We start from the raw sequence: 15,889 nt of genomic DNA, 5'->3' as shown, positions 1-15,889 counted from the left end.
AACCAGTCATCAAATAGTTTTTCTTTCTATCTTAATCTTGGAATCGGGATTTGGAAATAGTTACAGGTTAAGGCTTGAAAGTAGAGGGGATTGTCTTTGAACTTGAATCAAGATGATAGTTTCTCCTTTTTTGCATTTTTCCCTAGGGAGTTTTGATTGTTCTATGAACCTTGTGTCTTGTAGACGGGAAGAGAGAAAATGAAAGACGAACACTAATACTTGAAAAAGGGTTTTGGACGAGAGTCCGTATGACAAAAATGGTCCCTTATGATTTGAGACTAGATTTAAAATAGTCTTTATCACATCCTTACGCAATTTTGATCCTTCAAATTTGCCAAATGAGTATTTCTTGACAGTTGCAATTATTGAGATGACTGAGTGATACACTAGCCAATTATGTTTAATTGAAGGGAAACGAGAAGAGCTGGTAGATATTACTAAGAGCCTGTATGGATCGACTTAATTTAGGTGTTTTTAAGTCAAAATAAGTAGTTTCATTATCATTTCCAGACAATGAATCTATGTTGTATCTTGCAAAAGGCGAAGCCAGATGAGAAATGGAAAATATGTATTGTCAATGTGTACATGCTATGCAAAATTGCCTCTCTCATAAAACTAGCTATTTCTTACACCAACCTACTTAAAGCCGAGGAAAAAAACTCAAGAAGGAAACAGCTGAAACCTGAGAAAAGAATTGGCTACGCTAACCATATCTGGATGTGCATTGTGAGTTGAGACCTGTACAGATGATTCATAAAGGAAGCAAGATCACTTTCCACTACTCTTCCACTTTTTGATGGGGAAAATGGTCACTTTTTTTCGAGGAGGGTGAAATCCACCCTCTGTTGGTCGCAACACTGAAATAGAAGCTTCACGTTCGTCAGCCTTGTACTCCTTGTCGACTGTTAAAGGTTTTAGCTCAAAGGTCCCTTTAGTAAAACCTCTAGCAACCTGGTTAATCACAATTACAGAAATCAGAAAATACAGAATAAAAGTGAAATTTGTTATGAAATTGAACAAAATGATTAAGCATACCTTTAGAAGAAGCCAAACTTTGAGAGAACTACTCAAGATTGCTAGCCTTGTCCTCTTTCCTGACGTTAAATAGTTAGACATGTACTGATCAACCCTGAGAATAAATCTGGGCCAAGACTTGGGGTTTTCAGGGTCTGCTTTCGGATTCGTTGTGGACTGATCAATTCAAGAAACATGAGAAACAAGAATTAGTTTTTGGGAAGGAGGTTATTATGTTGAATCATGTTGAACTTTATTCAGAAAGATCTAAAAGAAGAGCAGGAAAAACGGAGACCAAGTGGTAAGAATGGATTAGCTTGCTAAAGAACCAAATTTTGGATCAACCTTATCGCGGCTTAACAGATGAGAAGAAGAAGAAAACCTTGAACAGGTATCTCAAAAGTAGTTAGTTAACTTACTAGCAGCCGGCAAATTTCTCGTTCAATCTTTGAGTATGCAGTCGCTAAAGCTTCCACTCTCCCCGTCCCATGACAGCATGTACATGGTTCACTGATCATGAATGTCACACTAGGTCGAACCTGTCAGGTATATAAGATGTAGTGACCAATCATGATTAATTAGACATTTCCACTAGTGTAGTTGTAACAAAGAAATTCAGCACCAATTAACATACTCTTTTCCTGGTAATCTCCATAAGCCCATGTCTGGACAATTCAGACACCTTTACAGTTGATCGATCTCTCTCAACAGCCTTCTTCACCTCCTCATAGACCAATCTCTTATTTGCTGGAAAACGAAATAAAATAAATGACTTTCAAACAATTGCATAACATATGGTCATGCAGGTATACATGTTTTGGAAGTACATCTGTACCATATAAAAAGAGAACTATGTCTTCATAATGTATTGTTGACTTCAAAGTATGGGAATCACATGGTATGAGCTTAGTATCAAATATAGTTTCGAGAGAGGCATAGTAGGCTGGCGCTGATAATGCAACTTTCAGTCTGATTAAGTACCGGTTTTAGATGATGAACAGTCGGTGTTATGTACTACAAGTGATGTCATTTAGTTACCAAGCATTCAAAAAAGATAACTTCAAGTTTTGATTTTACATAGAAGGCCATAATATAAGTTTCTACATCTACCTCTTTCTTTCTTATTTTCAGTATTAATCTCGTTAAAACAAAATGTTGTGCATCAATATTCAATACCACATATACACCGTAATTTTATAAGTACACTGAGTTCTGTGCTAAGAATTTATTAAGGAGGAACTCATCAAATTTAAAATCTTGGATCTGTCTGTGATACACACACATATAGAGTGGAGGGGAGTGGGGGGAGAGAGAGGGTAAAGAGAGGGTTGTTTACTTACAATCATCCAACATATCTATGAAATCCACCACAATAATGCCACCAATATCTCTCAGCCTTATTTCCCTAGCAATCTGAGAATAATTTTCAGTATATCCTTAATGACCACAATTATCAGATGATAAAATAAAAAAATGGAATCTGCCGTAAACAATAAACTTAACATATAGAAAGAAAATCAATGTAATTGTATGTTGTCTTTATCAACAAAAAAGACCCAATGTAATCCTCCTATGTTGTCGTACATTTCAGTAACTAGCTCAGGGCCTCAAATAAAAGGTTCATATCTAACCAGAAACACCTAATGAAGCAACAAATGCGGTATTTCTTTGAATTAGAATGATGAATACTTAGTTGCTTATGGTTAAAGCAAAAATAAGTACATAACACCTCATTTGGATTGGTTTCTGGCTTTCTTCCTTTTCCTTTCCCAGGTTTGTAATTCTGCAGCCCGGGCTGACTGCTAAATTGCATCAAATTAACACGACTTAAATAGAGGTGTATAAAAGCAACCAGAGATTGCCCCTGGGGCTTTGGTCTAGTGGTAAGAGTGCAATGTGTGATGTGTGGGTTAGACGCACGTGAAGAGTTCGAACCTTAGACAAAAGCATAGTATTTTAGTGAAGAAAAGTAGAGAGTGGGCACATTATCCACATAGTTTCGAGCCGTACGCCACTGGCCATAAGGGATGCTTGGTTATCCCCTCCAAGAATAAAAAACAGGGATTTAGCAGTAAATGAGACATGCTATGTCGTTCAATATTCACAAACCAATAGCAAATTAAAGCATCAATATACACATGATACCCTGTTTAGTTTCTGTTATTAAACAAGAATCAATTCTCCATAGTAGACCATTAACATAACTTTCTTCTGTTCTGGGGCCTAATAAGCTATTACTAAGCTACAAATGACGCCTTCTCTACCACAGGAAAAAAAGAGAAGAAATGTAGCTTGTCAAGAGAAATGTTTAGTGTTGGAATCTTTCCATCAAAAACATTAAGCATCTTCTAATTCATTGAAAATGATTTTGTAAGCATATCCTAGTTTGTTTACCAACTACTCAGATGCATCTGACAACCGACTTTCTCAGGTGTAGAAAAGCTACACTCTTGGAATACAATGTGTAATCAAAACAGATGCAGGTCTACATACTTGTCTGGCAGCTGCAAGGTTAACATTGAGAATAGCCATCTCTTGTGAAGTCCCTTGACCAAGCACACAGTGTCCACCATTAACATCGATGGAGACTAAAGCCTCTGTCTGTTCGATCACTAGATAACCTCCGTTATCAAGGGGAACCCTGCAAATTTTATAAATTAACATCAATGAAACATGAAGTATGTTGATTCACGAGAAGTTCTAATATATGTCATAAAAGACATAAAGCTAAAACAAAGTAATAGAAAAGAAACTAAGTAATATTTCCACCTTTTGCTGAGAATGTTGTTTATTTCTTCCTCAATCTTGTATTCATCAAACAGGGGAGTTCTTGTACCGTGCAACTCAACTCTTTCACAAAGATCAGGTGCCATTTCTTGAAGATAGTTTGTAACCTGAACAGAGTCCAATATATCTCTATTAGAGTACAGCATAATTCAAAAAAACCTTAACAAATTCTAGCCCATGGGCATCTTTATCACAAATACTAGTAATACAAGAAAGGCATTGATCCAAATTTCTGAAGTATGAGAAAATGATCTAAAGTTGTCTTAACACCCCACCCTAATTAAAATTAAGAGGAAGAAAACCAACTGATCTCTATTATGAACATCGTCCTCACTATCATATATGTCAGCATGCCATTTCTTTCGGATAGTAAATTGAATAAACTGCTTTGTCTGACTACAGTTCACATTTTCTTCTACTGTCACCTTCAAAGTTAGAGAATGTCTTGATTTAACCAAAGTGCTAATACTTAAACAAGCTAAATGGTGCATGCCAAGATCTCCAAACTATCTTTTACATTGTCAGAATAAAAGAGGATTCAGAAAGGCGACCAACGTAGTGGAACACTATACTGATACTATATGGTGGACTGTGTGGAACGAAAGAATTCAGGATACTTTGAGGCAAAAAGGAAAATATTTGTAACTTAAAGCACGGATGGCCTTTTAGTGTAAAGACAAAAATCAATTTCCTCAGTTCTTTTCACAAGTAGCTAGTGTACTGAGATGCATATTGCAGTGCTACTCATCCATTGCACACTCTTGGTGTTATTCTTTACCAAAATATTAATTACATTTTCAAAAACAGAAAAAATACTAAAACAAGCTAGTTGTACTTCTTAAATGTTTTATTAACTTAGGTTTTATTTAATCCAAGATAATCTCATTCATCGCCAGTATATGCAAATCCTCCATGCCAAAAGCCACTCACTATTGCAAGTGGTTACCGAAAACAGCTCACATGTGAAAAATTAACTTAGAGGAGCATAAAAGACCCAGCAAGACACACAATGGTGCTTGTAGGTCAAAAATCTTTTATAACTGGCTAAGTCCATACCTCATGATATGTCCTTGGAGAATCAACCACCAAACTCTTCACCTGAACATCAATGCTAGAGTAAGAAAGAATAATTATGTTTTCATGCTAATTTAAGAAAGCCCATGACCAGAAGTTGCCTAAAAAATAAAGCACTGAACAATCCATGAAGGAATGAACTGAGAATGAGCAGACCTTATCGCTAAAATAATCTTGAACAACAGAAAGTGTTTGGCCCATTGCCTGGTGAAGCATAGCAGGAACTGCTCCATCAACACCTTCATCTGCGGCAAGAGCTGCAGATTTTGCATGCTCAATTATACTTTTCCAAGTTGAAAGCAACCCTTCTAAGTCCTTCTGCAATTCATTTAGTGAATGACCAGCTGCAACTGTCCTTGCTGTAAGACCATATCCTTGAGGCTGTAAAGTTTTTGCAATGACCCTTAAACGTGTGCGCTCAACACCAGCAATCTTCTTTGAAATACCTATCGTGTTGCCGCGAGGAGCTAAAACCTGGAAAGAGGAGAACCAATTAGATTGGGTTTTCTAATAATGGACTTTTAGCTGTGAGGAAAAGAATGCATGATCATGAAACATGTAATACCCAGAATCTGCTCCTTAATTTTGGATAAGCAGTCAGTGTCGGGCCCTTCGTACCCAATCCTTCTTTAACAACTTGCACAATTATTTTAGTGCCTTTTCGGACCTGGATCCACTTGCTTTCATCTCTTTGTGAAACTTTATCACCATTCACAGCATGCTCAATAGTTGGATTCTGCCCTTGGTACCCAATTCCACTGGATTCTTCCGGATATTTCTCTGAATGAGTTTCAAGTCCATGCTCACTTACACTATCATTACAATTTTCTGCAAGAACTTCTGAAATATCACAAGCATCACCACTTTCACGCTCCCCAAACTCATTATCCATGCATTCCATGGATACATCCTCTATATCAGCATCATCAATCTCATCTGGGTCCACTTCATCTAAAGTGGATTTATTTCTAGGAAGACTTAGGCTCTCTTCAAGCATGTCAACAGTAGCACCATTAATTACTTTTTCCCTTGAATCATAACAAAATGGGGGGAAAATAAATGGTTCTCTGTTGGGCTTTATATCCATAAAGGAGGGTCTTGAAGTGCCAATATTTACAAATGCACCACCCATGTGTGGAGCTAATTTTGTAACTACCCCTAGATATACACTATCGCACTGCACATTATTTTTCACTGGTTCCAGCAACAGTTCAACCAGTTTCTCATTTTCTAAAACAGCAATTCTTTGCACAGTACAAACTGAAGAGTTAATCAAAATAATTGTTGTGAAAGAGTCTTCCTTGGAAATAGCATCACATTGATCAACATCCAACAGCTTCTCAGGTATTTGTTCATGTTGATTGCTTGATGAAGGTTGAGCTAATTGTTCAAGTTGATCACTACATGGAGGTTGAGCTTCATCCTTACTATCTGACTGTTCAACTTCACAGTCATCAGGAGCCATCTCAGCATCAAAACTAGGAGAAGAAGTACATGCTTGCAATAGCCAGGGCTCCTCTACATGGGCATATGTTGCACACAAGGTTCCTGATGAAGCATCATTAGCATTGACCTCATACTTGGACCATAAATTCTCACTAAATGTGGACTGATTTAAGAATCCTGATTCTAAATTTTCACAGTCAAGACCCTCAACAATCTTCTCGTCACAAATGACATCACTAGAAGTATCTGACTCTGCCAAATGGTGAAGAAGCAAGGAAGACTCGCATAGCCATGGCTCCTCAATGGTCAGAGGTTCAGTTGAAATACTTTTGCCACAATCTGAAGCTGGATCAATTTCATCTGAGAAAAAACTATCCTCATCTATAAAATCACTAAAGACCTGCTTTAGGATGGAAGAATTGCTGTTCAAGCATTTCACAGTAACATTCCCATCTGCATTTCACTGGAAGCATTTAATATCCAAAATAATGCATAAAATCAGAGAAACTACATATGAGTATAACTGTCCACAAAAACATTATCATAAAAAGTAATACCTCTAGTACGAGCTGGAATGAATAGATGGATAGGTATAGACCTCTCTACTATCCAGGATCCAAATATGCTGCCCAAAGGCATCCTTGTACGAGATTTAATCCATAAGTTCCTTGGGGAAACTTTTATTCTTTGTTTAGAAGGTACCAACACAGAGATATCGTGCCTAGCTTTGCTTAAAGCAACAGATGAAGTCAACATGTCTCCCTTCACAGAAGAGTTGCAGCTCAAATGTCCTGAATGCAGTATCTGCTAGAACCAACATGAGCTTAGGCACACTAGATAATGAACAAAAATTCAGTATCTAGTAAATTCTCAAATCATTTATCAGAAGAAATGAACCTTGAGGCTAACATAACCCTAAAAGCTAGCTCCTAAGGTGATCCTTGTCCAAAACCATATAAGGAGACCAAGTACCTCATCCAAAACCGATGCAGGAAATCTAACACCCCCTCCCCTTGCTCATCTTGAGCGTGAACAATATAACATGAGAGTCCAACATCAGCTAAACCAGGAATTGTAGATTTGATTTCAATCTCTATAAAGTAGCTAAGATTAGGTAGATACTATTCTATTATTCTATTTCCTTTTTCCTTCTCAACAAGAAGAAACATAGCTAGCTAGAAGGAAAATTTTGATGTTTTCTTTCCCTATGACCATTTTAATATTATATGATAGATAGATTGAGATGGTTACCTTTGACGTCTCCGATAGGCTAGAGGGTTCAGTACAAGACAAAAGGGTAACCATCTCCAGAGATGAACCATCCACTGAATCAACTTCTCCGACTCAATGCACCTCAAATGATACTTCCAATTCAACAAGAGAAGTACTTGAGAAATCATAATGTGCTGCATCAAGCAGCCATAATAAAACTAAACCACCAAGAGTCTGAAACTGATTCTGAAAACACAAGGAAAAAGAAACGAACTCCAATCAGAACAGAGGATGCCAACTCACCACAGTGAAATTACCCCAACATCAACAAAATGCTTTATCTTGCACTTTTGCAGAAAACACACCTCACTCCTGAATGACTAATGGCTAAGCTTTCATGATTTTATTGTCCAGAACTATTTGTTAAATGACAGAAGTGGAGGGAATTCTTGTAAAAAAACGAATGTATTATGCCAATAGCTTCAGATAAAGTATCCGATCACAAGTCCATAGCATTCAGTAGCATAAACACAGAAAAAATAAGTACGAGACTTAAAGGAGACAAGGCAGCCGTCCCAAAAATCAAGTCTTGCAAAGCCGATAGAGGAGAAGCAATGAATGTGAAGTAGCAAATAGAAAGAGAGAAGATAAAGAAAATAACCTGATATAGCTAATGAGCAATAAAGAAGAAGAAGAAGAGTAACCTATGTAAAGTCCCGTGTTATCTAGTACCTCGGACACCAAGGAGAACGGTTAAATCTTGTTCTTCAAAGATAAGGAACCACTTCTCATTTCTTATGGGGTTTTCAATTTCTCTTTTATTTTCTTTCTTCTCCTTTAAAAGGGGAAAAAAAAAAAAAAGAGGAGGAGAAAAGGGTACATAGCAACAATTCTTTCTCAATAATTACATTCGAGATAGTATGATATACATACCACACGGAAATTTGTTTCAAATTCTAATTTAATCAACTAATATATAGTCGAGTGTGGGAGTACTAGTATTTAGTGATTGTGTAGATTTTTATTTTTGATTTCATTTACATGTATCTTGTTATATTAGAGCTTATTTTTTTATAATTTTGTTTTGGTAAATTTTTCTTTTACGTTGGAGCTATAAGAAATAACTTTCTAACCCACACAAAGGTAGAATAAGATTTGTGTATATTCTATTCTTTCTAAATTTCACTTAGGAGTTGTCCTACATGGCGATAAGGGACAAATATTTTGTCAACTCAACATTGAGGTGAGTTTTGATATAAAAAGAGTTATAGTTTAGATATAAAAAGAACAATAAATAATTGAGGTATGAAACTCATAAAAATATAATAATTTTAATGTATTTTTTGACTATTAACTTTTTTCACCCTCCCACTAAAAGCAAGACAAAAAGAATGCTTCAAACCTTTTTCTCCATTGATCAAAGATTTTGGGGTTAGTATAGTTGGTTAGCTACTCAAACTTTTACGACCTAGGTGAAAATTCTCATCTTGTTATGTGAAAATTTAAACAAAAACAACTAAGATATTTTATGTAATAATAGGTGTACTTATATCATAAATATATCTACAATCGAACTCAAGAATAGAGGGGTGTTAGATGTGATTTAAGAGACTAGAGAAATCATCTTTGATAAATTAACGAGAGCCGAAAAATGGAAAATTTATTACACCAAATTGACAAAAAGGGAATAAGTAAACTGCACGGAATGATGCTACATCCTTTTTCAACATATCATTTGGTTTCTGTACGGTATACTATTATATTGACTGGCATAAAATGTATCCGACTCCATGAATCCTGGATAATCTAGGCACGACGAGATTTCTGGGACTTGAGAGACTCGAAGCGAGCAGTAAGCGTATCATAGTCGGGCAAATTGGGATGAACCCGAGGTACTTGAGGTGCAGGACGGTTAGGGGCTCGGTTGGTTCCTCTAGTGAATTCTTTAGTTTCCATCTCTTCTTCACCATCTGATTCATCAAACTTGATACCTGAATGTGCTGATGATGGAACAAAGTAACTGTGCCTTCTGTACAACTTTCCACCATCTGTATCAGTTGGTGTGGGTTTATATGTGCCACTCGGGGGATCTTCCATCTCGATTTCCTCATCGCAATCTGAATCATCATACTGAACATTACGATTTGAGGATGGAACATTATAGCTATGTCTCCTATCGAACTTCTGTGATCTTTTCGTATCTAATGGCAACTCCTCACCAGCAGAACCAAGAGAATTTTCAGAATTCCTCATGTTCTTACTACTCCAGTGCATATCATACAGATCAACTATTGAGTGAGAAGGTGCTGCCACTTCATTTTGCGAGAACTTGGGAGCCTGAGCACCAGAAATGAAAGGGATATTGTCAGCAGTTGCATTGTTCGTAGAGTTGTGACAACCAGCAGAAGATGCTTTTGCATCTTTACTGGCCAGATATGCAGCTGCTTCAGCAGCCGCAATTGCTTGCTTGGCAGATTCAGCAGCTGCTTTAGCAGCTGAAGCTGGGTCATCAAATATGGCAACTTTCGATTCTCCGTCATTTGAAGCCCTGTTAGTAATTGATATCAGCCAGGTCAAAGCCTTTTTTTCTCAAAGAGAAGAAAAGAAAAATCATGATATTATAGTAAGGGGGGGAAATGAACTTTAACTTTTGAAATACCTTGAGAGGTTGTTAGGCTCAGCAGGTTGCTTTGAGGTCGACTTCAGGGGTAAGCTAGTGGCACTTACAAAGCCATTTGGTCCTTCCTGGTCAAAGAGAATAGATACTAGTTAGATGGTCATAGAACGTATTTGGTATCATACACAAATATAGATGGATTTTGAAAGAGAGACACACTATACGCTCTTCTTGTGGCTTGAGAAGCTCCATCTCCGAATCTGCGGTGTCCCATTCAACCTGGTATTCTTTGGCTATTTCTTTCATGATTTTTAGTTTGACTTCACCACTTGGAGTTTTCACAGAGAGCTTTTCGATGAGCTGTAACAACAATTACCCGCTTCTTTTAGACCCCTCCAAGCACACACATATAAGATTCATTTATTAATGATAAAGAAAGCCATGAGTTCTAAGAGAACAAATATGATTACCGTCCGGTTTACACCAGCATTTGGTCGTAGGTCAGTCGCTGCTGAAACAAAATCTTTACCATATTTCTTCTCAAAAACATCTTTAATTCCCATCAATTCTGGAATATCTGAGCACCTTGGGGCAGCAAAAATCAAACTTGATATCCCCTCTTTCAAATCAGCTGGACATTGCCTGCAACAGCCAGATCAATTGAAAACAAGGGTATTTGGGAGCTTTGTCTTCTATAATCTTAAATTTTTGAAGAAAAAAAATTATATAGCTTGAGACATCTTACCTTTGCTTTGCAATAATTGTTAGTCTAGCCACAATAAGTTCACAGAAGAGCTCGAGGATCTCATTTGCTTGCAAGATATTTTGTTCTCTTATTACATGTTCGACCTATAAAAAATGAAGCATGTGCGTGTTCTTTCCAAACGATTAGTAGAAAGAGACAAACCTAAAGAACAGTAACTTCTTGAAAAGGATCATGAACAAAAGAAATAAGAAGATTCCACTTTAACTTAAAAAAGATGACATACTAAAATCACATGTTGGTATATCAAAGTAGAAGAGGTTTATTGAGATCCACCATTATAGACATGAAAGATAACTTTCAACAAAATCCCTTGCGTATTTCTGCCCTCTCATATTGCAAAATATTATGGGTCTTTTTAAGCTACTTCAAGATTACTCAACAACAACATGCATAATATTATAGGTTCTTTTAAGCAACTTCAAGATTACCAACAACAACATCCCCAGGGGAGGGTAGGATATACGCGATCATACCCCTACCTTTGTGGAGTACCATTGTGGAGTAGAGAGGTTGTTTCTTGGCTTCAAGATTACCCAACAGAACAAAAATATTATTGAAATTTGCATACGCTTTGCATTAAACAGAAGAGTTCTTTGCTATCACAGTGATTAGTCTAATCTATAGCCACAATCTGAAAGATCTAATAGCAGAGGTATCTTGGCTCAAACATTAAGGTACACATGGATGCATAGCTGCTAAAGCTTGGAGGAGGAGGGGAATTCAGCAACTACATGCCAGAAGCGAACAGGGTTTTTCCAAAATCATAGAATTTTAAAGTAAAGTGTTTCAGAATGAGAAAGAGCACAAATACAATCAAGATATTTCAACAAGATTTACTCAATCAGATCCTCCAGGTTTTGGTGAGAAGCACCAAAAAGGTCATAAAAAGGAAGTCATCTGTATAAACCCTATAATGTTATAGAAAAATCAAAATTGTATGTTTCAAGCCAAATGATCCATAAGGGTTTCATTACTAATTCTAAGAAGTAACAGGAGAGCTAACCCCTATGACTAAAATATCAGGTATGATATAACAAATCCCACATTCTACGACTACTCAAAGAAATTACCAAACAGAGTTAATTTCGAGGTTACTTCAATCAATCAAGTAAGCCCCCAATCCTAAATCAGAGATTAAATACGAGAATGTAAAAAGTACCCGAATACGAGCAGTGGCATCCTGACGGGACTCAAGAAGCATAGCAATGTCTCTCCTCATTTGCCTCACAACTACCTCCCTCTTGTTCCTCAGCAATTTTATTCTCGCCACCGTCATCTTCGCCATTGTCTTGCTGCATACACACACAAAAAAACAATAAAGTTGATTTCTTTTATCCAAGAAGAGGTAAAAAGTTGAGAGAGGAATCGGGAAATTCACCATTTGGAAGAATTGAAGGTTCTGCAGAAGAGAGAAAGACCCATCTTCATCGCCTTCTTGCAGTGCTTGGTGGCTGCGTTTGCTACTGTCATTTTCTTCTTCAAGAGAGAAAGAGAAAGAGTAAAGCAATGAGAAGATTGTGTGTAGTGAAGAAGAGAACAGAGTGTGTGTGTAACGGTCGTTTGGGATGAAAACAAAATATGATTATATCAAAATGGATGACGTGGCGGTCTTTGTGGGGTCCAGCGAGGACCGACAATAGACAAAAGAGCCGTTATTTTATTGACGACGTGGCCTTAAGAGGATCCGATGTATATTCAAGGTTTCGAACAGTGGGCTTGGGGCCCTTCCTAGGAAAATGTCTTTCGGCCTTTGCACTCTTCACGGTGCTTTTTCTTCCCCGACCTTTTTCACACTGCTGTCTTCACCATTAAGATACCATAATATAATTGCTTCAAAATCAACTCAAACTTATGCGAGATTGAAGTTAGACACCTCATTTGTTTTTGCCTAAGATTAAATACGAATGAATATGATATACATTTAAATATTAAAATTTAGATGTTTTGAATTTAAATATATATTTGAGTATTAACATCTAAATATTATAATAAGTAAAATTCTACAAGGATCTAAATACTAAATAAATAAAATTATTATTTTTCAATATACTTAATAATATAGGGCAGCCCGGTGCACTAAAGCTTCCGCTATGCGCGGGGTTCGGAGAAGGGCCTGCCCACAAGGGTCTATAAGACAGCTGATGGTTTTTAATGATGATGGCCAATAGTGGTGTTGTAAGCAATAGTAGTTAGTCATGGCTGTTGATGGTGATAATTGGTGTTGACGATTGATAGTTGGAATGGATGAACGTGATAGATAATGTTAGTATTAAATGATAATGATGGTTGATGATATAGAGTGGTTATTGATGGTGGTGATTCTCTTATTAGCGATTGTTATGATAATGTTGATTGGTAATGATGATTATAAATGATGACTAGTGATGGTAATAACTGATTATTGTATTGATTGATAATATTTATGGTTGTGGATGATGACAATGATGGCGTAGTAGATAATGATGGACCACGGTGAATTAATAAAATTGGTGAAAAACCATCATCATTCTTAATCATTCATATCTACTTATTAATTAAATAAGTTGGCTAAACAAACTTAAATGTACTTAATAATTAAGAATGGAATAATTAAAATTAAGAGCCGCCTTAAACACAAACATATGAGATCTTAGACATGTCTTAAGTTTAGCATATTACTTGTACATTTCAAACTTGAAAGATATTTATGTATGGAGTTAATAGGCGTAACAGTTCCTAAATTTAGCGTATCCAAACAAGTTGGAAACTCCTGCATTTCAAACCTCCATGACCAAAGTTTATCTTTTAGCTTCCGTCATAATTTTCCAAAGTTTGGTCCTAAGTTTTTAGTGTCTGAATATCAATTTCCTCACTCATTATTTTCTACAAACTATTTCAGTCTGATTATCTAAATAATTTAAAAAATATTCACTTTCAAGAATCACCTTCTTAAAAAAACTCTCTTGTGCTATCATCGTTGTTCTATGGATATCCCTAGCATTTCAATCTGATTATCTAAATAATTTAAAAAATATTCACTTCCAAGAATCACCTTCTTTAAAAAACTCTGTTGTGCTATCATCGTTGTTCTATCGATATCCTAGCATAATTGTAATAGTATTTATTTGAGCACATAATTATAACCCAACAAAAAGGAAGAAGTTTTCTCCCATGCAATTGGTACACCTACAATAGATCAATTTAAGAAACATACATCTCACAATAATTTTCAGAATTTCACACACAAGGAGGAATTAGATCCATTAATGGATTATAGTACATGGTGAACATACACAAGAAGGGGCAAAGATCCCTTGATGGACTGAAATACTGAATGGGTCTACCCATACCAGCTCAGCCCATTTACAACTACTTGTTACTTGCACACACTCGTAATTGGACAACCTTTAGGCTAAATCCTTACAAGTCCAAATAATCACTAATCTTGGCCAGAATTAGCACCTCTGCAAAATTTTGGCACTAATCTGTAGAAATTGGAATAACCCAAAAGACAAGACACAGAAAAGGTTTAGGAAATTGGAAAACTTTGTCCATGCTTCCTAATCCTCTTCCATTAGCTGCTAATACTATACACAATATGTTCATTTACAGCACTCAATGACTAAGAAATATCTATACATCACAGCTTCAATCATGCAAAAAAACCTTGAGCTGTCATGCAGGATACCTTAATTGCCTCTCAAACTTATCTACTGAGAGAAAGTATGTTGAGTAGAGACACCCTTGTACGGATCAAAAGCTTGAACAACATCTCCAATCCATTTTCAAGATCCTCAATGCTACTCTCCAAATTGTCAAGATTTCTTTGTGCAAATTCAAAACTTTCGACTTCCTCTTCATGTTCAGAAACATGATCCAGCAAGTTGCTAAGTGCAGTGTCAACTTTCTCCAACTCAGTCAGCTTTTCCCTCTGCCCTTCACTGCCTACAACCCCTTTGTGTACAAGCTTCGAAACCAATGACCATTTGTTGGACTTTGGTTTCGAGGCTGGCACAGAAAGAAACATTAGCAATGACTGAAAGGTAGAAATGGTTGTGAAACTCGCATCTTCAAGGACTCTTATTATAGCAGAGAGCTGAGAGTCTCTGATTGTGGATAATGGGGTGTTATCTATCTGTTTCAATATAGTAAGGGACTTTTCAATTTCCTTTTGAGCGTTTTTTCTTGAAGAAATATAAGCACTAACATTTCCTTCAATAGTCAATAAATCATCTCCTGCTTTGCTTCTCCTAAGCGCGGATTGAAGTTCTCTCACGCTTTCTTTCAAACACATGACGGTATCCCTTGTGTTGCTGCAGATATCTATGAATCTCACTGATCTTTCCAGTAATTCCTTCACAAAATTGTCATCTTGATGCTGAAGAAGCGCCCTCTGAGTCATTGGAAGAGCAAGGAGTTCTTCTATACACTCGTATAATTCTACAAGGACGCTTGACAGAGCATTTTGGGTTTTTTCTTCTGCTTTTGGGGATAAAGGAGAAGATGATTCCCAAGTCTTGATCTTGTTCAAAACTTGCTCAATCTTGATTGTGCTGGGATGTGATCTAGCAGGAAAACTGACACAACGGGTACGATAGGGGCTATGAGAATGAGACCTTGGGGAAAGAGCAGCTATTGTTCGAATTGTTGAAAGGTTCATTTTTTTTCTTTCAAATCAGGTTATGTTCATGAATCATTCTTTAAGCTGGTCTTTATATATGCAAAAAAAATCTCGGAAGCAGACAAAAGTTGGGAGAAATGAATAGTTAATTTGGAATAATGTGTCAATGTGATGTACATGTGAAGACAGTGTGGTTTTTTTTATTTATTTTTGTTTATTGTTCTATCTGTCAAAGGCTTCAACCAACAAACAGGAGTACAACCTTTCATATACTCACATCAACTATAGTATAATGAAAGGGATAGGGCCATATCTCTCTTTAAATTTTTATTTTACTTTTTATTTATTTGGTACAAGCATAGATTTTTTTAAG

The 15,889-nt window shown here is 36.5% G+C and overlaps 3 protein-coding genes across 4 annotated transcripts; all 3 read right to left on the bottom strand.

Annotated features, from left to right (window-relative positions):
• Positions 1-471: 471 nt before the first annotated feature.
• On the bottom strand, positions 472-8,381 carry LOC129873145 (ribonuclease E/G-like protein, chloroplastic). 2 transcript variants are annotated; one of them, XM_055948178.1, is made up of 13 exons: positions 8,195-8,381; positions 7,573-7,779; positions 6,879-7,125; positions 5,441-6,774; positions 5,032-5,349; positions 4,858-4,899; positions 3,784-3,908; positions 3,508-3,655; positions 2,355-2,427; positions 1,649-1,761; positions 1,434-1,553; positions 1,036-1,191; positions 472-951 (listed from the first exon to the last, which is right to left on the bottom strand). In XM_055948178.1, the coding sequence occupies exons 2-13, from the start codon at positions 7,624-7,626 to the stop codon at positions 769-771; spliced, it is 2,913 nt and encodes a 970-aa protein (XP_055804153.1). In that variant the 5' UTR covers positions 7,627-7,779; positions 8,195-8,381; the 3' UTR covers positions 472-768. The 2 variants fall into 2 exon arrangements, with proteins under 2 accessions (XP_055804153.1, XP_055804154.1); XM_055948179.1 differs by having other exon boundaries at positions 8,266-8,370.
• A 744-nt stretch (positions 8,382-9,125) lies between these two features.
• Positions 9,126-12,458, bottom strand: LOC129875138 (uncharacterized). Its single transcript, XM_055950571.1, has 7 exons — positions 12,295-12,458; positions 12,076-12,208; positions 10,896-10,999; positions 10,621-10,792; positions 10,370-10,510; positions 10,193-10,278; positions 9,126-10,081 (listed from the first exon to the last, which is right to left on the bottom strand). Exons 1-7 carry the CDS (start codon positions 12,384-12,386, stop codon positions 9,340-9,342), a joined length of 1,470 nt encoding a protein of 489 aa, XP_055806546.1. The 5' UTR covers positions 12,387-12,458; the 3' UTR covers positions 9,126-9,339.
• A 1,658-nt stretch (positions 12,459-14,116) lies between these two features.
• On the bottom strand, positions 14,117-15,702 carry LOC129873252 (uncharacterized). Its single transcript, XM_055948306.1, has one exon. It carries the CDS (start codon positions 15,553-15,555, stop codon positions 14,602-14,604), a length of 954 nt encoding a protein of 317 aa, XP_055804281.1. The 5' UTR covers positions 15,556-15,702; the 3' UTR covers positions 14,117-14,601.
• Between the last annotated feature and the right edge of the window lie 187 nt (positions 15,703-15,889).

This window comes from Solanum dulcamara, chromosome 11 (genome assembly GCF_947179165.1).
Source record: "Solanum dulcamara chromosome 11, daSolDulc1.2, whole genome shotgun sequence".
In the NCBI taxonomy this organism is placed as follows: Eukaryota; Viridiplantae; Streptophyta; class Magnoliopsida; order Solanales; family Solanaceae; genus Solanum; species Solanum dulcamara.
Note: the sequence above shows the minus strand (reverse complement) of the source record. Positions and strands in the feature narration are given on the sequence as shown.

Coding starts and splice junctions, on each gene's coding strand:
- LOC129873145 (XM_055948178.1), bottom strand. CDS start 7,626: ATGGTTACCCTTTTGTCTTGTACTGAACCCTCTAGCCTATCGGAGACG. Junction 1,762..2,354: donor CATAGATATGTTGGATGATT/GTAAGTAAACAA, acceptor TTCGTTTTCCAG/CAAATAAGAGATTGGTCTAT. Junction 1,554..1,648: donor TGGAGATTACCAGGAAAAGA/GTATGTTAATTG, acceptor TATACCTGACAG/GTTCGACCTAGTGTGACATT.
- LOC129875138 (XM_055950571.1), bottom strand. CDS start 12,386: ATGACAGTAGCAAACGCAGCCACCAAGCACTGCAAGAAGGCGATGAAG. Junction 11,000..12,075: donor ATGCCACTGCTCGTATTCGG/GTACTTTTTACA, acceptor CATTTTTTATAG/GTCGAACATGTAATAAGAGA. Junction 10,793..10,895: donor ACAATTATTGCAAAGCAAAG/GTAAGATGTCTC, acceptor TGGCTGTTGCAG/GCAATGTCCAGCTGATTTGA.
- LOC129873252 (XM_055948306.1), bottom strand. CDS start 15,555: ATGAACCTTTCAACAATTCGAACAATAGCTGCTCTTTCCCCAAGGTCT.